This window comes from Bufo gargarizans, chromosome 6, assembly GCF_014858855.1.
Source record: "Bufo gargarizans isolate SCDJY-AF-19 chromosome 6, ASM1485885v1, whole genome shotgun sequence".
Taxonomy (NCBI): domain Eukaryota; kingdom Metazoa; phylum Chordata; class Amphibia; order Anura; family Bufonidae; genus Bufo; species Bufo gargarizans.
Window position 1 is genome coordinate 248,818,532 of NC_058085.1, and position 24,763 is coordinate 248,843,294.

The 24,763-nt window shown below is 45.7% G+C and overlaps 1 protein-coding gene across 1 annotated transcript in view; it reads left to right on the forward strand.

Moving 5' to 3' along the window:
• The window catches only part of LOC122942118 (dorsalin-1-like), a 35,383-nt gene extending 15,156 nt beyond the window's left edge, over window positions 1–20,227 (forward strand). Inside the window, exon 2 of the mRNA XM_044299614.1 lies at window positions 19,311–20,227. Within this exon, the coding sequence (XP_044155549.1) occupies window positions 19,311–20,227 (917 nt within the window). The remainder of the gene's footprint in view (window positions 1–19,310) is intronic.
• The last annotated feature ends 4,536 nt before the right edge of the window (window positions 20,228–24,763 follow it).

Genomic DNA, 24,763 nt, shown 5'->3' on the forward strand with positions numbered 1-24,763 from the left:
TAACCCCACCATTGATTGGCAAGCGAGGCAAATAAATGGTTGGAGTGACTTTTGCAGAGAGAATTGCCTCACGACATCTGCTTCTGAGGTTTCTACTAAGACTGTACCATCTTTTCTCTCAGAATTTTCGGATGTGTTTTCTGAGAGTGGTGTTCAGGACTTGCCCCCTCACAGGGAGTACGATTGCCCTATTAATCTCACCCCAGGCGCCAAGCTGCCTAAATCTCGTTTATACAATCTCTCCCAACCTGAAAGGGTCACTATGCGTGCTTATATCTCTGAGAGTCTGAGAAAGGGACACATACGACCCTCGAAGTCACCTGTTGCCGCAGTTTTTTTCTTTGTTAAGAAAAAAGATGGTTCTTTAAGACCATGTCTGGATTTCAGGGAGCTGAACAGTATCACAATTCGTGACCCTTATCCGCTTCCTCTGATCCCAGACCTGTTTAACCAGATTGTTGGGGCTAAAGTTTTTTCCAAGTTGGATCTAAGAGGGGCATACAACCTGGTCAGGGTCAGAGAAGGAGGTGAATGGAAGACGGCCTTCAATACCCCTGAGGGCCATTTTGAGAATTTGGTTATGCCTTTTGGTTTGATGAATGCTCCAGCCGTCTTTCAGCATTTTGTGAACAGCATTTATTATCATTTAATGGGGAAATTTGTATTAGTGTATCTAGATGACATTTAGATTTTTTCTCCTGATTTCAAAACTCATAAGGAACACTTACGTCAGGTCTTGCTCATCCTGCGGGAGAATAAATTGTACGCTAAACTGGAAAAATGTGTGTTTGCGGTTCCAGAAATTCAACTTCTGGGGTTTCTTCTCTCTGCTTCTGGTTTTCGCATGGACCCCGAGAAGGTCCGCGCTGTGCTTGAGTGGGAGCTTCCTGAGAATCAGAAGGCGCTGATGCGTTTTTGGGGTTTTGCCAATTATTACAGGAAGTTTATTTTGAATTATTCCTCTGTTGTTAAACCATTCACTGATATGACTAGAAAAGGGGTAGATTTTTCCTCCTGGTCGGTAGAGGCGCGTAAGGCCTTTTCTAATATCAAAGAGAGTTTTGCTTCCGCTCCCATCTTGGTACAACCTGATATTTCTCTGTCCTTCATAGTTGAGGTGGACGCTTCTGAGGTGGGTGCGGTCTTGTCTCAGGGTCCCTCTCCTGCTAAATGGCGACTGTGTGCCTTTTTCTCGAAGAAACTCTCCTCCGCAGAGAGAAATTACGATGTGGGAGATAGGGAGTTGTTGGCCATCAAGTTAGCTTTTGAGGAATGGCGCCATTGGCTAGAGGGAGCCAGACACCCTATTACCGTGTTTACTGACCATAAGAATCAGGCCTACTTGGAGTCAGCCAAGACTCCTGATCTTTGTCCTCCTGGGAGGTTGTTTGTGCCTCTCGCTTTAAGACCGAAGATTTTTAAGGAGCACCACGATACTGTCCTTGCTGGGCACCCGGGGGCAAGAGCCACAGTGGATCTCATCGCTCGGAGATTCTGGTGGCCGGCGCTTCGTAAGTCGGTTGAGGGTTTTGTGGCAGCCTGCGAGACCTGCGCTTGTGCCAAAGTCCCTCATGCATGGCCATCATGTCCTCTCCTTCCGTTACCCATTCCTTCCCGTCCTTGGACACATCTGTCCATGGACTTCATTATGGACCTGCCTCGTTCCTCGGGGAAGACTGTGATTCTGGTGGTGGTGGAATGGTGCATTTCATTCCTTTTCCTGGCTTGCCCAATTCTAAGACGCTGGCGCAGGCATTTATTGATCACATTGTCAAATTGCATGGTATTCCTTCAGACATAGTCTCTGATAGGGGCACGCAGTTTGTTTTCAGATTCTGGAAGGCTTTCTGTTCTCGCTTGGGGGTTCGGTTGTCATTCTCTTCTGCTTTCCACCCGCAGTCGAATGGCCAGACAGAGCGCGTCAATCAGAATCTGGAGACATATCTGCGCTGTTTTGTGGCGGAGAATCAGAAGGATTGGTGTTCTTTTTTGTCCCTTGCTGAGTTTGCTTTAAATAACCGTCGTCAGGAGTCCTCTGATAAGTCACCATTTTTTGGTGCATATGGGTTTCATCCGCAGTTTGGGACATTCTCTGGAGAGGGGTCTTCTGGTTTACCTGATGAGGACAGATTCTCCTCGTCTTTGTCATCTATTTGGCAAAAGATTCAGGATAATCTAAAGAGCATGAGTGAGAGATATAAGTGTGTGGCGGATAAGAGACGTGTGCCTGGTCCGGACCTGAATGTTGGTGATCTGGTGTGTTTGTCTACTAAGAATATCAAATTGAAGGTCCCCGCCTGGAAGTTGGGTCCTAAGTTTATTGGGCCTTACAAAATCTTGTCCGTCATCAATCCTGTTGCCTACCATCTTGATCTTCCTCAGACTTGGAAGATCCATAATGTTTTTCATAAGTCCTTATTAAAACCTTATGTCCAACCCATTGTATCCTCGTCTTTGCCTCCTCCTCCGATTGTGGTTGATGGTAATCTTGAATTTCAGGTCTCTAGGATTGTGGATTCTTGTGTTGTCCGCGGTTCTCTCCAGTACCTCGTTCATTGGGAAGGTTATGGTCCTGAGGAGAGGATGTGGGTTCCAGTGACGGACATTAAGGCCACTCGTCTCATCAGGGCTTTCCATAGGTCCCATCCTGAGAAGGTGGGCTCTGAGTGTCCGGAGTCCACTCGTAGAAGGAGGGGTACTGTCACCACCAGACATCTGAGAAGCTCTGACAGACGTTCTTCAGAACCTCCTCCTTGAGGTTCCTTTTGTTTTGCTTTCATTTTCTCATCTCATTAGCCTCTCTCAGCTGTCATGTAGTTGCACTGATTGCATCCCTTTAAATCCCTTCCCATACTGCATCACTTTGCGGTTTATAAAACTTCCTGGAGTGTGTGCATCCTGGATGCTACTACTGAGTCTTCTACAGATAAGTTTTGTTCATTCATTTGTGTTTTCCTGTTTGCTGGATCCCAGGTGACCCTGACTCCCTCTGTATCAAGTGTAGGGAGCCGGTGGTCGTGTCCCCTCACTATTATAGGGTGTTCAGGTGTTATACAGTCGAGGAACGAGGATATGCGATCATCTACCTTTGAGATTTTTGTATAGGCTGAGCAGTTAGGGAGAGAGCCAGGTCTGTTGCAGGGCTCTCCCTTTGGTTCCTTAGTTTTGGATCCAGTCAGTCGGATCTTCATTTTGTGTCTTCTAGTTTTCTGTACACCTTCCGTGACAGTGTAATGGTGCAGAACCCCAAGCAACCAGACAGAGGTTAAACAATAATATATTTATTAAATAAACGGCAGTACAGTCCAAACCAGTAAGCATATATAGGTAACCAACCCGAATAATAACCTGTGCAGGGAAACACCAAGGGGACAGCCAATGACCAGGCCAAAGTTCATATGTGCAGTATTAGTCCTTGTAACGTGGTACCTAGCGATGAGACGCCAGGAATGGATTTCCAGGGTCCGATCCAAGGTCATACACAAGATAAACTGTTCAGCAAATATGATATATCCAGAGGCAGTCTCTAGAGATAAATTGAGGAAGGCTGAGATCATGCAGAGGAAAGTCAGGGATAATATGAACCGCAACATACACCATGGTTGTCAAATCAACAGTGGGCACTGACAAGCCAGGGAGATCACCTTTTAAGTACCTACTAGCCAATCACAAAGAGCCATGTGCCTATTCCTCATAGGTCATATAATGATCCTTTTCCCTGAGACTGGTGTAGCGAATAAGATGCGCGTACGTTCGGTTGCGTATCCTTTTGCAAACCTCCTCTCGAGTGTACACGCGGACGCTCGAGCGGCCCAGCATGAATACACGATCGCGTCGGCACGGAGGCCAGAATGGAACCCGCAGTTAATACCGGAAATAGGACCAGCCGCTGCGTGCTGCCACCGGTCCGGTCAGTCTGCCTCCGAGACCCTGGCGGTCTTCCCCTCCGGCGACCATGCGGACACACTACCGCATCTGCCCACAAAGGAGTCGGAACCGAAGATTCCCCAGGCACATGCGTGACCTGTCCCGTAGAGTTGAGCGAACACCTGGATGTTCGGGTTCGAGAAGTTCGGCCGAACATCCCGGAAATGTTCGGGTTCGGGATCCGAACCCGATCCGAACTTCGTCCCGAACCCGAACCCCATTGAAGTCAATGGGGACCCGAACTTTTCGGCACTAAAAAGGCTGTAAAACAGCCCAGGAAAGAGCTAGAGGGCTGCAAAAGGCAGCAACATGTAGGTAAATCCCCTGCAAACAAATGTGGATAGGGAAATGAATTAAAATAAAAATTAAATAAATAAAAATTAACCAAAATCAATTGGAGAGAGGTTCCATAGCAGAGAATCTGGCTTCCCGTCACCCACCACTGGAACAGTCCATTCTCAGATATTTAGGCCCCGGCACCCAGGCAGAGGAGAGAGGTCCCGTAACAGAGAATCTGTCTTCATGTCAGCAGAGAATTAGTCTGCATGTCATAGCAGAGAATGAGGCTTCACGTCAGCCACCACTGCAACAGTCCATTGGCATATATTTAGGCCCAGCACCCAGGCAGAGGAGGGAGGTCCCGTAACAGAGAATCTGTCTTCATGTCAGCAGAGAATTAGTCTGCATGTCATAGCAGAGAATGAGGCTTCACGTCAGCCACCACTGCAACAGTCCATTGGCATATATTTAGGCCCAGCACACACACAGGCAGAGGAGAGAGGTCCCGTAACAGAGAATCTGGCTTCATGTCAGCAGAGAATCAGTCTGCATGTCATAGCAGAGAATGAGGCTTCACGTCAGCCACCACTGCAACAGTCCATTGGCATATATTTAGGCCCAGCACACACACAGGCAGAGGAGAGAGGTCCCGTAACAGAGAATCTGGCTTCATGTCAGCAGAGAATCAGTCTGCATGTCATAGCAGAGAATGAGGCTTCACGTCAGCCACCACTGCAACAGTCCATTGGCATATATTTAGGCCCAGCACCCAGGCAGAGGAGGGAGGTCCCGTAACAGAGAATCTGTCTTCATGTCAGCAGAGAATTAGTCTGCATGTCATAGCAGAGAATGAGGCTTCACGTCAGCCACCACTGCAACAGTCCATTGGCATATATTTAGGCCCAGCACACACACAGGCAGAGGAGAGAGGTCCCGTAACAGAGAATCTGGCTTCATGTCAGCAGAGAATCAGTCTGCATGTCATAGCAGAGAATGAGGCTTCACGTCACCCACCACTGCAACAGTCCATTGGCATATATTTAGGCCTAGCACACAGGCAGAGCAGAGAGGTCCCGTAACAGACAATCTGGCTTCATGTCAGCAGAGAATCAGTCTGCATGTCATAGCAGAGAATCAGGCTTCACGTCACCCACCACTGCAACAGTCCATTGGCATATATTTAGGCCTAGCACACAGGCAGAGCAGAGAGGTCCCGTAACAGACAATCTGGCTTCATGACAGCAGAGAATTAGTCTGCATGTCATAGCAGAGAATGAGGCTTCACGTCAGCCACCACTGCAACAGTCCATTGGCATATATTTAGGCCCAGCACCCAGGCAGAGGAGAGAGGTCCCGTAACAGACAATCTGGCTTCATGTCAGCAGAGAATTAGTCTGCATGTCATAGCAGAGAATCAGGCTTCACGTCAGCCACCACTGCAACAGTCCATTGTCATAAATTTAGGCCCAGCACCCAGGCAGAGGAGAGAGGTCCCGTAACAGACAATCTGGCTTCATGTCAGCAGAGAATTAGTCTGCATGTCATAGCAGAGAATGAGGCTTCACGTCAGCCACCACTGCAACAGTCCATTGGCATATATTTAGGCCTAGCACACAGGCAGAGCAGAGAGGTCCCGTAACAGACAATCTGGCTTCATGACAGCAGAGAATCAGTCTGCATGTCATAGCAGAGAATCAGGCTTCACGTCAGCCTCCACTGCAACAGTCCATTGTCATAAATTTAGGCCCAGCACCCAGGCAGAGGAGAGAGGTCCCGTAACAGAGAATCTGGCTTCATGTCAGCAGAGAATCAGTCTTCATATCATAGCAGAGAATCAGGCTTCACGTCACCCACCACTGTAAGAGTCAATTTTCATAAATTTAGGCCCAGAACCCAGGCAGAGGAGAAAGGTCCCGTAACAGACAATCTGGCTTCATGTCAGCAGAGAATCAGTCTTCATATCATAGCCTAGAATCAGGCTTCACGTCACCCACCACTGTAAGAGTCAATTTTCATAAATTTAGGCCCAGAACCCAGGCAGAGGAGAAAGGTCCCGTAACAGACAATCTGGCTTCATGTCAGCAGAGAATCAGTCTTCATATCATAGCAGAGAATCAGGCTTCACGTCACCCACCACTGCAACAGTCAATTGTCATAAATTTAGGCCCAGCACCCAGGCAGAGGAGAGAGCTCCCGTAACAGAGGATCTGGCTTCATGTCAGCAGAGAATCAGTCTGCATGTCATAGCAGAGAATGAGGCTTCACGTCACCCACCACTGCAACAGTCCATTGGCATATATTTAGGCCTAGCACACAGGCAGAGCAGAGAGGTCCCGTAACAGACAATCTGGCTTCATGTCAGCAGAGAATCAGTCTGCATGTCATAGCAGAGAATGAGGCTTCACGTCACCCACCACTGCAACAGTCCATTGGCATATATTTAGGCCTAGCACACAGGCAGAGCAGAGAGGTCCCGTAACAGACAATCTGGCTTCATGACAGCAGAGAATCAGTCTGCATGTCATAGCAGAGAATGAGGCTTCACGTCACCCACCACTGCAACAGTCCATTGGCATATATTTAGGCCTAGCACACAGGCAGAGCAGAGAGGTCCCGTAACAGACAATCTGGCTTCATGTCAGCAGAGAATCAGTCTGCATGTCATAGCAGAGAATGAGGCTTCACGTCACCCACCACTGCAACAGTCCATTGGCATATATTTAGGCCTAGCACACAGGCAGAGCAGAGAGGTCCCGTAACAGACGATCTGGCTTCATGTCAGCAGAGAATCAGTCTGCATGTCATAGCAGAGAATCAGGCTTCACGTCAGCCACCACTGCAACAGTCCATTGGCATATATTTAGGCCTAGCACACAGGCAGAGCAGAGAGGTCCCGTAACAGACAATCTGGCTTCATGACAGCAGAGAATTAGTCTGCATGTCATAGCAGAGAATGAGGCTTCACGTCAGCCACCACTGCAACAGTCCATTGGCATATATTTAGGCCCAGCACCCAGGCAGAGGAGAGAGGTCCCGTAACAGACAATCTGGCTTCATGTCAGCAGAGAATTAGTCTGCATGTCATAGCAGAGAATCAGGCTTCACGTCAGCCACCACTGCAACAGTCCATTGTCATAAATTTAGGCCCAGCACCCAGGCAGAGGAGAGAGGTCCCGTAACAGACAATCTGGCTTCATGTCAGCAGAGAATTAGTCTGCATGTCATAGCAGAGAATGAGGCTTCACGTCAGCCACCACTGCAACAGTCCATTGGCATATATTTAGGCCTAGCACACAGGCAGAGCAGAGAGGTCCCGTAACAGACAATCTGGCTTCATGACAGCAGAGAATCAGTCTGCATGTCATAGCAGAGAATCAGGCTTCACGTCAGCCACCACTGCAACAGTCCATTGTCATAAATTTAGGCCCAGCACCCAGGCAGAGGAGAGAGGTCCCGTAACAGAGAATCTGGCTTCATGTCAGCAGAGAATCAGTCTTCATATCATAGCAGAGAATCAGGCTTCACGTCACCCACCACTGTAAGAGTCAATTTTCATAAATTTAGGCCCAGAACCCAGGCAGAGGAGAAAGGTCCCGTAACAGACAATCTGGCTTCATGTCAGCAGAGAATCAGTCTTCATATCATAGCCTAGAATCAGGCTTCACGTCACCCACCACTGTAAGAGTCAATTTTCATAAATTTAGGCCCAGAACCCAGGCAGAGGAGAAAGGTCCCGTAACAGACAATCTGGCTTCATGTCAGCAGAGAATCAGTCTTCATATCATAGCAGAGAATCAGGCTTCACGTCACCCACCACTGCAACAGTCAATTGTCATAATTTAGGCCCAGCACCCAGGCAGAGGAGAGAGCTCCCGTAACAGAGGATCTGGCTTCATGTCAGCAGAGAATCAGTCTGCATGTCATAGCAGAGAATGAGGCTTCACGTCACCCACCACTGCAACAGTCCATTGGCATATATTTAGGCCTAGCACACAGGCAGAGCAGAGAGGTCCCGTAACAGACAATCTGGCTTCATGTCAGCAGAGAATCAGTCTGCATGTCATAGCAGAGAATGAGGCTTCACGTCACCCACCACTGCAACAGTCCATTGGCATATATTTAGGCCTAGCACACAGGCAGAGCAGAGAGGTCCCGTAACAGACAATCTGGCTTCATGACAGCAGAGAATCAGTCTGCATGTCATAGCAGAGAATGAGGCTTCACGTCACCCACCACTGCAACAGTCCATTGGCATATATTTAGGCCTAGCACACAGGCAGAGCAGAGAGGTCCCGTAACAGACAATCTGGCTTCATGTCAGCAGAGAATCAGTCTGCATGTCATAGCAGAGAATGAGGCTTCACGTCACCCACCACTGCAACAGTCCATTGGCATATATTTAGGCCTAGCACACAGGCAGAGCAGAGAGGTCCCGTAACAGACGATCTGGCTTCATGTCAGCAGAGAATCAGTCTGCATGTCATAGCAGAGAATCAGGCTTCACGTCAGCCACCACTGCAACAGTCCATGGTCATAAATTTAGGCCCAGCACCCAGGCAGAGGAGAGAGGTCCCGTAACAGACAATCTGGCTTCATGTCAGCAGAGAATTAGTCTGCATGTCATAGCAGAGAATCAGGCTTCATGTCAGCCACCACTGCAACAGTCCATTGGCATATATTTAGGCCTAGCACACAGGCAGAGGAGAGGTTCATTCAACTTTGGGTAGCATCGCAATATAATGGTAAAATGAAAATAAAAATAGGATTGAATGAGGAAGTGCCCTGGAGTCCAATAATATATGGTTATGGGGAGGTAGTTAATGTCTAATCTGGACAAGGGACGGACAGGTCCTGTGGGATCCATGCCTGGTTCATTTTTATGAACGTCAGCTTGTCCACATTGGCTGTAGACAGGCGGCTGCGTTTGTCTGTAATGACGCCCCCTGCCGTGCTGAATACACGTTCAGACAAAACGCTGGCTGCCGGGCAGGCCAGCACCTCCAAGGCATAAAAGGCTAGCTCTGGCCACGTGGACAATTTAGAGACCCAGAAGTTGAATGGGGCCGAACCATCAGTCAGTACGTGGAGGGGTGTGCACACGTACTGTTCCACCATGTTAGTGAAATGTTGCCTCCTGCTAACACGTTGCGTATCAGGTGGTGGTGCAGTTAGCTGTGGCGTGTTGACAAAAGTTTTCCACATCTCTGCCATGCTAACCCTGCCCTCAGAGGAGCTGGCCGTGACACAGCTGCCTTGGCGACCTCTTGCTCCTCCTCTGCCTTGGCCTTGGGCTTCCACTTGTTCCCCTGTGACATTTGGGAATGCTCTCAGTAGCGCGTCTACCAACGTGCGCTTGTACTCGCGCATCTTCCTATCACGCTCCAGTGCAGGAAGTAAGGTGGGCACATTGTCTTTGTAGCGTGGATCCAGCAGGGTGGCAACCCAGTAGTCCGCACAGGTTAAAATGTGGGCAACTCTGCTGTCGTTGCGCAGGCACTGCAGCATGTAGTCGCTCATGTGTGCCAGGCTGCCCAGGGGTAAGGACAAGCTGTCCTCTGTGGGAGGCGTATCGTCATCGTCCTGCCTTTCCCCCCAGCCACGCACCAGTGATGGACCCGAGCTGCGTTGGGTGCCACCCCGCTGTGACCATGCTTCATCCTCATCCTCCTCCACCTCCTCCTCATCCTCGTCCTCCTCGTCCTCCAGTAGTGGGCCCTGGCTGGCCACATTTGTACCTGGCCTCTGCTGTTGCAAAAAACCTCCCTCTGAGTCACTTCGAAGAGACTGGCCTGAAAGTGCTAAAAATGACCCCTCTTCCTCATCCTCCTCCTCCTCCTCCTGGGCCACCTCCTGTTCCATCATCGCCCTAAGTGTTTTCTCAAGGAGACATAGAAGTGGTATTGTAACGCTGATAACGGTGTCATCGCCACTGGCCATGTTGGTGGAGTACTCGAAACAGCGCAACAGGGCACACAGGTCTCGCATGGAGGCCCAGTCATTGGTGGTGAAGTGGTGCTGTTCTGTAGTGCGACTGACCCGTGCGTGCTGCAGCTGAAACTCCACTATGGCCTGCTGCTGCTCGCACAGTCTGTCCAGCATGTGCAAGGTGGAGTTCCACCTGGTGGGCACGTCGCATATGAGGCGGTGAGCGGGAAGGCCGAAGTTACGCTGTAGCGCAGACAGGCGAGCAGCGGCAGGATGTGAACGCCGGAAGCGCGAACAGACGGCCCGCACTTTATGCAGCAGCTCTGACATGTCGGGGTAGTTGTGAATGAACTTCTGCACCACCAAATTCAGCACATGCGCCAAGCAAGGGATGTGCGTCAAATTGGCTAGTCCCAGAGCTGCAACGAGATTTCGCCCATTATCACACACCACCAGGCCGGGCTTGAGGCTCACCGGCAGCAACCACTCGTCGGTCTGTTGTTCAATACCCCGCCACAACTCCTGTGCGGTGTGGGGCCTGTCCCCCAAACATATGAGTTTCAGAATGGCCTGCTGACGTTTACCCCGGGCTGTGCTGAAGTTGGTGGTGAAGGTGTGTGGCTGACTGGATGAGCAGGTGGAAGAAGAGGAGGAGGAAGCCGAGAAGGAGGAGGTGGCAACAGGAGGCAAAGAATGTTGCCCTGCGATCCTTGGCGGCGGCAGGACGTGCGCCAAACAGCTCTCCGCCTGGGGCCCAGCTGCCACTACATTTACCCAGTGTGCAGTTAGGGAGATATAGCGTCCCTGGCCGTGCTTACTGGTCCACGTATCTGTGGTTAGGTGGACCTTGCTACAGATGGCGTTGCGCAGTGCACACTTGATTTTATCGGATACTTGGTTGTGCAGGGAAGGCACGGCTCTCTTGGAGAAGTAGTGCCGGCTGGGAACAACATACTGTGGGACAGCAAGCGACATGAGCTGTTTGAAGCTGTCTGTGTCCACCAGCCTAAATGACAGCATTTCATAGGCCAGTAGTTTAGAAATGCTGGCATTCAGGGCCAGGGATCGAGGGTGGCTAGGTGGGAATTTACGCTTTCTATCAAATGTTTGTGAGATGGAGAGCTGAACGCTGGCGTGTGACATGGTTGAGACGCTTGGTGACGGAGGTGGTGGTGGTGGTGTTGGTGGTACATCCCCTGTTTGCTGGGCGGCAGGTGCCAACGTTCCTCCAGAGGCGGAGGAAGAGGCCGAGGCGGCAGCAGCAGAATAGGCCGAGGCGGCAGCAGCAGAAGAGGTAGCAGGGGGAGCCTGAGTGACTTCCTTGGTTTTAAGGTGTTTACTCCACTGCAGTTCATGCTTTGCATGCAGGTGCCTGGTCATGCAGGTTGTGCTCAGGTTCAGAACGTTAATGCCTCGCTTCAGGCTCTGATGGCACAGCGTGCAAACCACTCGGGTCTTGTCGTCAGCACATTGTTTGAAGAAGTGCCATGCCAGGGAACTCCTTGAAGCTGCCTTTGGGGTGCTCGGTCCCAGATGGCGGCGGTCAGTAGCAGGCGGAGTCTCTTGGCGGCGGGTGTTCTGCTTTTGCCCACTGCTCCCTCTTTTGCTACGCTGTTGGCTCGGTCTCACCACTGCCTCTTCCTCCGAACTGTGAAAGTCAGTGGCACGACCTTCATTCCATGTGGGGTCTAGGACCTCATCGTCCCCTGCATCGTCTTCCACCCAGTCTTGATCCCTGACCTCCTGTTCAGTCTGCACACTGCAGAAAGACGCAGCAGTTGGCACCTGTGTTTCGTCATCATCAGAGACATGCTGAGGTGGTATTCCCATGTCCTCATCATCAGGAAACATAAGTGGTTGTGCGTCAGTGCATTCTATGTCTTTCACCGCTGGGGAAGGGCTAGGTGGATGCCCTTGGGAAACCCTGCCAGCGGAGTCTTCAAACAGCATAAGAGACTGCTGCATAACTTGAGGCTGAGACAGTTTCCCTGGTATGCATGGGGGTGATGTGACAGACTGATGGGGTTGGTTTTCAGGCGCCATCTGTGCGCTTTCTGCAGAAGACTGGGTGGGAGATAATGTGAACGTGCTGGATCCACTGTCGGCCACCCAATTGACTAATGCCTGTACCTGCTCAGGCCTTACCATCCTTAGAACGGCATTGGGCCCCACCATATATCGCTGTAAATTCTGGCGGCTACTGGGACCTGAGGTAGTTGGTACACTAGGACGTGTGGATGTGGCAGAACGGCCACGTCCTCTCCCAGCACCAGAGGGTCCACTAACACCACCACGACCATGTCCACGTCCGCGTCCCTTACTAGATGTTTTTCTCATTGTTATGGTTCACCACAACAACAAATATATTATTTGGCCCAATGTATTGTATTCAAATTCAGCGGGATATAAATTTGAGGCCTAGTATTTAGGCGCTGGGTGACCGGTATGGATTTAGTGACAGAATTAGACTTGGAAATGCACAGAAGCGTGTGTGTGAAGTTATTCTGAATGACCCTATGTGCACCTTCAATATTATATACCCTTTTAGGGATAGATTTCAAATAGCTCTGATATAGCAGAAACCACTAAATTATGAAATTGCTAAATTGGGAATTGTACTTCAACCCAGAACAAAAAATGTGCTTTGACGGACACTAAATATCTTGCCCAGCAACAACAGTACACCGGTGGGTAACGAGAGATTTAGAGGGAATTAAATTTGAGGCCTAGTATTTAGGCGCTGGGTCACCGGTATGGATTTAGTGACAGAATTAGACTTGGAAATACACAGTAGCGGGTGTGTGTGAAGTTATTCTGAATGACCCTATGTGCACCTTCAATATTATATACCCTTTTAGGGATAGATTTCAAATAGCTCTGATATAGCAGAAACCACTAAATTATGAAATTGCTAAATTGGGAATTGTACTTCAACCCAGAACAAAAAATGTGCTTTGACGGACACTAAATATCTTGCCCAGCAACAACAGTACAGCGGTGGGTAACGAGAGATTTAGAGGGAATTAAATTTGAGGCCTAGTATTTAGGCGCTGGGTCACCGGTATGGATTTAGTGACAGAATTAGACTTGGAAATGCACAGAAGCGTGTGTGTGAAGTTATTCTGAATGACCCTATGTGCACCTTCAATATTATATACCCTTTTTGGGATAGATTTCAAATAGCTCTGATATAGCAGGAACCACTAAATTATGAAATTGCTAAATTGGGAATTGTACTTCAACCCAGAACAAAAAATGTGCTTTGACGGGCACTAAATAACTTTCCCAGCTACAACAGGACAACGGTAACGAGAGATTTAGAGGGATTTAAATTTGAGGCCTAGTATTTAGGCGCTGGGTGACAGGTATGGGTTTAGTGACAGAATTAGACTTGGAAATACACAGTAGCGGGTGTGTGTGAAGTTATTCTGAATGACCCTATGTGCACCTTCAATATTATATACCCTTTTAGGGATAGATTTCAAATAGCTCTGATATAGCAGAAACCACTAAATTATGAAATTGCTAAATTGGGAATTGTACTTCAACCCAGAACAAAAAATGTGCTTTGACGGACACTAAATATCTTGCCCAGCAACAACAGTACAGCGGTGGGTAACGAGAGATTTAGAGGGAATTAAATTTGAGGCCTAGTATTTAGGCGCTGGGTCACCGGTATGGATTTAGTGACAGAATTAGACTTGGAAATACACAGTAGCGGGTGTGTGTGAAGTTATTCTGAATGACCCTATGTGCACCTTCAATATTATATACCCTTTTTGGGATAGATTTCAAATAGCTCTGATATAGCAGGAACCACTAAATTATGAAATTGCTAAATTGGGAATTGTACTTCAACCCAGAACAAAAAATGTGCTTTGACGGGCACTAAATAACTTTCCCAGCTACAACAGGACAACGGTAACGAGAGATTTAGAGGGATTTAAATTTGAGGCCTAGTATTTAGGCGCTGGGTGACAGGTATGGGTTTAGTGACAGAATTAGACTTGGAAATACACAGTAGCGGGTGTGTGTGAAGTTATTCTGAATGACCCTATGTGCACCTTCAATATTATATACCCTTTTTGGGATAGATTTCAAATAGCTCTGATATAGCAGAAACCACTAAATTATGAAATTGCTAAATTGGGAATTGTACTTCAACCCAGAACAAAAAATGTGCTTTGACGGACACTAAATATCTTGCCCAGCAACAACAGTACAGCGGTGGGTAACGAGAGATTTAGAGGGAATTAAATTTGAGGCCTAGTATTTAGGCGCTGGGTCACCGGTATGGATTTAGTGACAGAATTAGACTTGGAAATACACAGTAGCGGGTGTGTGTGAAGTTACTCTGAATGACCCTATGTGCACCTTCAATATTATATACCCTTTTTGGGATAGATTTCAAAGAGCTCTGATATAGCAGGAACCACTAAATTATGAAATTGCTAAATTGAGAATTGTATTTCAACCCAGAACAAGAAATGTGCTTGAACGGACACTAAATAACTCGCCCAGCTACAGCACTAGGGACAGATTTAGCTGGATATAAATTTGAGGCCTAGTATTTAGGCGCTGGGTGACCGGTATGGATTTAGTGACAGAATTAGACTGGGATATGGCCAAAAAATGAACAGACTATTGCTGGTTAAATGCACTTGGTGTGACAGCTTCACCCTGATGTAGGCTTTAGCCAAAAAACAACCACACCATTGAGGGTTAAATGCACTTGGTGACAGGCGCAGCTTGCCCCTGATTTTGTATATGGCCAAAAAATGAACAGACTATTGCTGGTTAAATGCACTTGGTGTGACAGCTTCACCCTGATGTAGGCTTTAGCCAAAAAACAACCACACCATTGAGGGTTAAATGCACTTGGTGACAGGCGCAGCTTGCCCCTGATTTTGTATATGGCCAAAAAATGAACAGACTATTGCTGGTTAAATGCACTTGGTGTGACAGCTTCACCCTGATGTAGGCTTTAGCCAAAAAACAACCACACCATTGAGGGTTAAATGCACTTGGTGACAGGCGCAGCTTGCCCCTGATTTTGTATATGGCCAAAAAATGAACAGACTATTGCTGGTTAAATGCACTTGGTGTGACAGCTTCACCCTGATGTAGGCTTTAGCCAAAAAACAACCACACCATTGAGGGTTAAATGCACTTGGTCGCAGCTTGTGCTGGCGCACCACAAGACACAAAATGGCCGCCGATCACCCCAGAAAAATGAGACTGACAAACGGTCTGTGCAGCCTAAAAACAGTGAGCAATTGAGGATCAGCAGCTCAATGATCCACAGCTGCAGATCGATCAGTTAATCAAGTCCTTTGGAGGAGTTAATCTGCCTAATCTCGCCCTACTGTCGCAGCCGCAACCTCTCCCTACGCTAATCAGAGCAGAGTGACGGGCGGCGCTATGTGACTCCAGCTTAAATAGAGGCTGGGTCACATGGTGCTCTGGCCAATCACAGCCATGCCAATAGTAGGCATGGCTGTGATGGCCTCTTGGGGCAAGTAGTATGACGCTTGTTGATTGGCTGCTTTGCAGCCTTTCAAAAAGCGCCAAGAAAGCGTCACAAAAGCGCCAAGAAAGCGACGAACACCGAACCCGAACCCGGACTTTTACGAAAATGTCCGGGTTCGGGTCCGTGTCACGGACACCCCAAAATTCGGTACGAACCCGAACTATACAGTTCGAGTTCGCTCATCCCTACTGTCCCGCTATTCCAACGGGGTCCTCTGCAGGTCGAGCCCCACGAGGACCCCTTAGGGCCCCAGTGGATCGCAGAACAGGAGAGTGTCTTACAATTTGTCAATAAAAGTAAAAAAACAAAAAAAAATGAATTGCTTATAATTGTACTTCAGTATACCATAAAAACATCTCGCAAAAAAGATCTAAAAACACTGAAGCAGCAAACTTTGTGAAAGCCAGAATTTGTCAATTTCCAAACTTTTGGCCATGACTGAAAAAGCTTTATGCAAGTGGTAGAATACCTGTATTTATACCCTGACAACATATTACACAGTGTGTTATCACCAGAGCAAGCAATAAACATAAAACATGACAACTGATTAAAATAAATGAAAATAAACAGTAAGCTCTAAGGAGAGAGGACAATAACATAGCCTAGCAAATACATATGCCAGATTGAAGATACTTTGGCAAATGCTGCCATCTGCTGTTTAAATGATCAACTGTCATCAAACAAAAATTGGACCAAATTTGAATATCAGCTACAGACTAAAGCCTCATTCACACGTCAGTGCGGGGGAGTAACTGCCATAGTGGCAGAACATGCGACTGCTATGGGACCCAGGGCAAGATGGGACCCAGTTGGGATCATCCCTTCTTATACTGGGGGTGAAAACTTTGTTAGGACTCTACCCTCTAAAAGGAACAACTTTTAGCAAATGAAGCAGTGGAGAAAAAATGGCCCAATGGTCATTGAAAGAGGTCTAGGCAGAAACCTTTGAGTCCTGTGTGGGGGGCCTGGTTTGAATATTGCTATAGGGCCCTTACTTCTCTATGTACGCCACTGCGTCAGTGTTTTTGTCAGTGATTTCCATCAATGATTTTGAACCAAAACATGGATTGGAGCACCCACAGAAATAAGGTATAAGGGAAAGATCTGCTCCTGTTCTGTCTTTACAGCCTCATCTGGTTTTGGCCTCATGCACATGGCCGTTGTTTGGGTCCGCATCCGAACCGCAGTTTTGGCGGCTCGGATGCGGACCCATTCACTTCAATGGGGCCGCAAAAGATGCGGACAGCACGGGTGGCTTCTGTTTTTTTGCGGATCCGCGGTTGGACTGTGTGCATGCGGCCTTTGGCTCACAATCACTGATGGAAATCACTGACCAAATCACTGACGTGTGAATGAGGTATAAGGCTTTGCTCTACTGCCAAAAGTGAAACTGAATGTTTACTTCACAGCTTATTACTGCTATAAAATCTAAGTATATGCAAGGGCACATTCACTGTGGTCAGAGAGAGCCCTCTAGTGATTCTCACCCTCACCTACAATGCTCTCCACAGTGCTGGAGCTCCATACATCTCCTCCCTCATTTCCGTCTACCACCCTAGTCGCGCTCTTCATTATATCAGTGATCTAAGATTATCATTCTCCATAATTCGAACCTCTCACTCCCATCTTCAAGACTTTTCTCAAGCTGCTCCTACTCTGAAATCCACTGTCCCTGGACAATCAAGTCAATTCCCAACTTCACCTCCTTCAAACGTGCCTTAAAAACACATCTTTTCAGGCAGGCTTATCATGCTTCCTAAACTGACTATTCCCCTAGTAAGCCCCCCCTTCCCCCCCAACTCTTCAGACCTAAACTCGATCTTGTGACAGTCCTACACCCAAAGTGCTAGCATAGTACAGGGATGGCTATGTAGCAGGCGCAGCACTATGAAGTGCCTTTTGAGCTGTGGCATTATAAGAATTTTGATATCTCTGACTTTTAGTCTAACCAGACTGACTGTTACTCTGTAATTCCTCTAGCGCTGTTCTATGTAAACAGTAGGTTTGAAGAGCACACCAAATGCTTAAAAATAAGATCCTTATTAACTTCAACCTTTCTTCATATATAACACTGCTGCCTCCGCAGCAGATAGTCCATGTACAAAACACGTGTTGAAAAGCTATCACAAAATGGTGGTATGCAGTTAGCAGTGACTATTTTCAGATTGGTTGAGTATAATCTGGTATGGTTGTATGCAATTTGGAATCCAATATGTTTGTATGGTATTTGTAGTAGTTCACAAGTTGCAACTGTAGCTTGCAATTTGCAATTTGTACATTGCAATTGAATTTGTATGGTTGCAATTGGTGAAACTGTAAGTAAACACATATATATCTAGTTCAGTATACAGTTCTAAACACAATACTAACAATATGAACATTATATAACTGTTTTAAATACCTATATTGGCCTCTTGTTCCCATAAAACTCAGCTCTCAGTGGAGTGAATGTCTCTTCAGCTCCTGAATAATGATTCTAGCAGCAGGAGCTGGGGGAATTCCCAGACAGGCTGTATGTAAGGCTAGCTGTGATTGGTGAAAACTCTTGCTGTATGAGAAGCTGGCTGTGATTGGTCTAGACTTCTGCTCAGCAACAACAGATTGACACGATGCTTTCTGTTGTTTCTGCTGTGTCACTGAGTTTACCTTACATTACAAAATGAATCTTAAAGGCATATTATCTTTTTCTGCTTCTGTGAACACAAAATATAACAGTAATATGACATCCAAAACATGATGTCACAGTAAATAACTCTGCTTTTGTCTTTAACACATAAACATAGGAACTGTATTAAGGTTATTAGCATGTCTAGCTGTATACACATATAAGCTATACTAGCAATCTAGGACAGGTCTTAGCTTAACAATCGACTACCTTTTGTGTCATCCCCACATCCTCATAGATTGTACGCTCTTGCGAGCAGGGCCCTCACTCCTAGTGTTTCAGTTGTATATTAGCTAGTAACTTTGTGATGTATTTTATTTTGTACACGAACCCTCTGAATTGTAAAGCACTGCAGAATGCGGTGGTGCTATATAAATAAAGATTATTACAATAATTAGAGCATCACACATTACACTAAGTGCAATGCTCTTCTATGTGCATCCTTATCCAGGTCTGTCAAGAGAGCAAAAGAGCTGTCATACTATCAGTCTAAATCCTACAGTTACTATTTTACTAACAGGTAACATATTTTACTTGCAGCAGTAAAATAACAATGGGACCCCTATCTATATGGGGTTTGTCTCTGTGTTGACTACTACTGAAGGACAATATTTTGTACTTAAATTTCAATGCCATAGTACTTCTGAAATGAAAAAGAAAAATAGTAATAGATTATTTAAAAATGGTTTTCTATAAATATTTAGTTTAAAAAATACCTCTTTCTGATGAAAGTGTCCTTTTAAAGGGGTTGCAGCATGAAGGCAACAGTTTTTTTTTTTCCAAATTTAGCTTCACCAAGTGGCTTTGACTTTTGGAACCCCTCGGCAAACAGTAAATATAGCTGAGGGAAGTTGTGGCTGGCAACTATAGGAGAAATGTTGTACTACTTTGGTCTATTTTTTTTTTAGAAGGACCAGGTCTATACATAAAGGTTCTGCTATATTTGAAATTGCTAGAAGTAACAGAATGTGTATTCTCTTTCAGATATTTTGTCGTCATGTTCCCAAGAAAATCTACTACAGAGTGCCATTTTGCTGTTTAATGTGACTATCCCCCAACATGAGGAGGTCATGAAGGCTGAGCTCAAGTTGAAGCTTTCTTTAGGACATTCTAATTTGGGACACCTCAGTCTATTTGATGTCATACACCTTGAACCCTCAGAGAACCTAATGGACTCCAATTCTTTTTTATCTTCTAAAGATATCAAAGGAGATGACTCTCTAACAATTGATGTCACCAAGGCAGTGAAACGATGGATAAAGTCCAAGGTGCAATTGAATAAACTAGAAATGTTTCTGAAGATGAAGGCTCCACTGGATATGTGCTTCAAAACCGAAGAGTCTGCTGTATATTCTGATAGTAGTCACCCTCCCATTTTAATCATTTTCTCAGATGATCAAAGTGAAAATAATGTGAAGGAGAACCCCATGGATTTAACCCAAATGATGTTTTATCAGCAAAGTAACAACATTGAAATATATTCCAAAAATACCACAGATGATCATGGTGAAGGACACGAACCCTTAGAGGAAGGTAAACCAAGGGCAAAGCGCAGTGCAGAAAGGAGCCACTGCACAAAGGCATCACTGATAGTCAACTTCAAAGACATTGGATGGGACTCCTTCATTCTCTTTCCTCCAAGTTATGATGCTGGCCAGTGTGTAGGAGATTGCTACCTTCCCCTTACAGATAATCTGACTCCTACAAAACATGCCATTGTGCAGTCAGTGATGCATAAGAACAAACCCAATGATGTGCGAAACGTTTGCTGTGTGCCAACCAAATTAGATAGTATACCTGTTTTATACCTGGAAAAACAAACAGCCTCCATAACTGCAAAACAACAACCAGCCTTGAGGAAATATTACGACATGAAAGTAGTGGAGTGCGGCTGTAGGTAGTCTTCCCTTCAAGGTCATGTTTACAAGGGACAATAACCCATTCAGGACTAGATAAGTAGACATGCGTTGAAGACATGTTATACTATAAATTTGCTAACTTATTTAAGTACTTTTTTTGGGAAGGTTGAAATTCAGCAGTTGAAAAGTGGTATTCCAGCTGTAGCAAGTGACTGATCTCTTGGACCCAATCTGATTGAAAAAATGAAGCAGTCAGGGCGGTCTTTGGAGCACCACAGCCATTCAGATACACTTGAAAGTGGCAGTTCTCTGCATAGTGCCTGGGCATGGAACATGTCAAAGGGGCCCAGGTCCCTTTATTCTTGTGATCAGTGTGAGTCACTTGCACTAGACTTTGTTCTCCAAAGATGGATCGCTTTAATTTACTAGGACAGAATATGAGAAGAAATATTGTACAGCATTATATGTATATTGAACATTCTCTCAGAATTTTTATACATCTCAAATTCTGCCTTGGTATACATTATCATCCGCTCAACTGAAGAAAACATACAGAATGGTACTCTGTTAGCCATGAGAATAACATGTTAATTGTGTAATTTAGGAAAATTATATGTCAAAGGTGGTTGTCTATTATTTGAAAACAGTTGCTCATATTTATTAACGTGATGGTACCTTGTATGTGGAGTAAAATAAGCCAACATTTGGCACATTCCTGGTGCAAAATGTCACATCAAGTCCAGTCATGGAGCAAGGAGTTGTTCCTTTCATATATTGAACATGTTGTAATATATTAATTTATACACTGTACATTTTCTATATTGAGAGTTAACTGCTGTATTTAAATGGAGGAGACTGAGTGATTCTCCTGGTCACATGACCCTCCATCAGCAGCCGTTTTATTGACATTTGTGGGGAGAGCACAAAAGATTTGGCCAAAAAGAGGGCATAGCTTATGAAATATAGAAAATGGCGCTTAATATAATCATAGGCTATATTAGTAAGTACAAAATACACCTGACCAAAGAGAGAGTCACAAGAACCACCCTATACATGCACATCCAACAATAACCTGGTAATAAAATATATGAAGTTTATTAAACACACCAACAAGGCCTTACCTTATCTGACATTTTCTCTATGTTGTTTATAGGTGCATATTGTGTATAGCTGGGTTATATTGTATGTTCCTACCTAGTGGACGCTCAGTGGACTCTGTATGTGTCGGTGATATTTGGGGAAGATCATCTAAACAGCTAATATCCAGATTTTCCCCTAATGTCAGAGGATAGAAAGATAGGGGCTTTTCCCTTACGTTCAAGTCTATGGCGGTGAAGAGGAGCAGCTGTAGGACAGAAACTAAGTTGTATGGCCTACCTTAGTTGAAGTCTTAGTCTAGTTTCACACATGTGGCACAGCATTCCAACAGGATGTTCCGGCAGTGCCGTGTGCCTGAAAGGCTCTAACTGACTATAATGGGAACCAGCGGCCACTCCCCAGCATAAATACCAGGATTTGTCCAGTCAAAAATTGATGCACACAACGGTTTTTGTCTGGCCAAATCCCAGAGAGAGGCAGGATCCCTGCCAGTTCCTATTAGGCCTCTTGCCTTTTTTTTCTGTTTACGTTCCGTTTTTTGGTTCCGTATACCGTCTGTATATGGAACCATTCATTTAAAAAAAAACGGAATGTACTCCGTATGCATTCCGTTTCTGTATTTCCATTTTACTGTTCAAAGATAGAACATGTCCTATTATTACCCACAAATCACGTTCCGTGGCTCTATTCATGTCAATGGGGCTGCAAAAAAATTGGAGCAGATACGGAATGCATTCATATGTCTTCCGTATCCAATACGTTTTTGCGGAACCATCTATTGAAAATTGTAATTACTGTATACTGTATATGCCATGCTTCCGTTTCTGGAAACCAAATGGAAAAATGGAACGGGAAAATGGAAGCAGAATGGAAAAGGAAACACTACTGAAACATAAAAACTGAAAAACTGATTCGCTTATTCTGCATACAGCACTTTTAAGAATGTTAGTTGAAGCCTTAAATGAGACCTTATGGTTAGCTGAGCTTATTGACATACATACATCTGCATACAGCAATTTTGAGGGTCAGGGTGTAATTTCAGTTTAGGGGCTAGTTTCACACTTGCATTCAAATCTTCCGGCAGGCTGCTACTACACAGAAACTGCTAGAGTTTATCGTATCTGGCATAGCCGGATACTGCCTTTCCCCACCAGAGCCCATTGACTATAATGCAAGCACGACTTTTTGCCTGACTGAATCAATGCCTGAAACAAGCCAGAATCCATTATAGTCAATGAGGCCTGGCGGTGCTCTGGCCCTTTCCAGCTGTGTCGGATACGATGGACGCTGGTAGGCAATTCCTTTGCTAGAACAGCCTGACAGAAGATTTTAACACTAGTGTGAAGCTAGCCTTACTAGGTCAGACTTCTCAAACTGGCATTTTGCACCACAGTGCCTGAAAAAAGTCACAAACAAACCGCTCGAATTTCTTATATTCTCAGGAAGTGCAGCGGACTAGGGCCAGCGTCTGGGGTATCCCTTACCCTTTAAGAGGTTTTTATGATATATGTTGTGACGCCAGTTGCATTTATGCAACGAGGACATGGAGTCCTCTATAAGTATAGTGGTATTGATACACTTTCCCCCTGAAGGTGTTGTATGCTCCTAACTGGATATCTGTGGATCCCAGACGTGGTTGTCTGGTTGTGATAAAAGGGGTGTTGAACTTGGGTGATGAATAAGTAGGATAAATGGAGTCCAGACTTTGTATATATGTTGAACACAGCTTTACTTTGCATAAACTTGCATCAAGGAACAATCTTCCAAACTTTATCTTGGCCATCAGCAGGTTTTGGCATTAGTTTTGGCTGGCAACCACTCTCAGCTCTGCTATATCTGTACTCTCTCAGCTCTGCTGAGAGAGTACAGATATGGCTGGATTAAATAGGAACTTTTCCTCTTCTGCTGGAACTTAACCTTCTGTAGTCTGACTCTCACTGTAATCCTAGGAAAACTTCTTCCTGGCTTCAAGATTACTTAGCTTGGCGTTAGGCAATACAAGCCCAGGAGGGGACATGCAACCATTTAGAACTCACGGGCAGGGCCTGTCTGGCAGGGACGAGGCCTGCTCCTCCCTCTCTAGAGAGGGCTGGAATGGAACTAGAAGGTTCCTCTCCAAGGAAACTAGTTCTGCAAATACTGCCGCCATCTGCTGGTAGACTAGGCACATTATACTTAAACAGAGGTTTGCAAGGAAATACAAATACACATTTTGCAGGACATGCAATAAATATATATGATGACACAGGATACACCATAGAAGATAGTGGGGGTAAGACAAAGGTCGTAATGCCACTCTGGGGTATTACAGCACAAACTATTGGAAGAATAGTTGAAGATTTTATAAGATTTTATGTATAATAATTCCATAGGCAAACAGGTTGCAAGTGAAATGTATACATGCAGAGGAAGAAGAAATGCCAAGGACTGTACACATAATAGATCATGCTACAGACTATAGTTGAAGATGTACTTAGCAGCTAATAATCATTACAGCTAAGTTGCTTCAGGTTCCTGGGCCTCAAGTGAAAATCTGGAACAGGACCGTCAACTATCCTGCATCATTTATAATGCTGCTCCTGGGGCAGAGGGACCATTTGGGCTCCCATAATACAAACATTTCAGTGGGATTTATAATTGCCCCTGTACCAATTTAAAATACATATAAGAATGCTTGTCATGTGATAACCATTATGTCCCCAGTAAATGGGAATGTACTGCTATACTAGACCCCGGCTAAGGGAAACCCTGCAGGCTGCAGTAAAATGGAAGCCTTCACTCTGCAGAGAAGGGAAAACCATAAAATGTGGCACAAGGCTCTCTTTAGACATCGGGGTATGTGAGACTATAAACTCTGTACCCTCTTTAATTATGCCACCGAAAGCCAGCTCAATTATGTCACATGACACATAGGAATACAGTATATCAGAAAATCGGTTCCCTGCCATTTCACAACAGCGTCAATGTGGAGCTTGGTACTAATGTCAAATCATCCAATCCATCTGCCTTCTAGTTAGATTTGCTAAATGTTGTATTCAGTTAATCGTGTTGGTGAATTTTTATAAAATGTTGTAAAATATTCATAACTCAGTAAATAAAGAAGATATTTTTAAAAGTTGTTTGTTCCTATCTTAGGCCTTATTCAGTCATCAGTGATTCATGGATGTGTTCTGTCAGTGTACTCCACGGACAGCACACGTACTCTTTGATTTGAATGTGTGTATTCCTTAATTTACCATGGTATGGGGGCAGGGGTTTATACCATGGAAGCATGCCCTATTTTTGTCCAAGTTCCAGTTCCATCATGCCCATTATAGTCTAAGGGTCCATGAAAAAACATGAACACAACACAGATGGCATCTGTGTCCATGTTTCATGGATCATTGCTAGGAGATGCTCTTGAAATAAATTTTCTGCTGAGCAGTGTCCATGACACACAGAGCGAAAAAAACTGACACACTGACCAAACATGGATCCAAA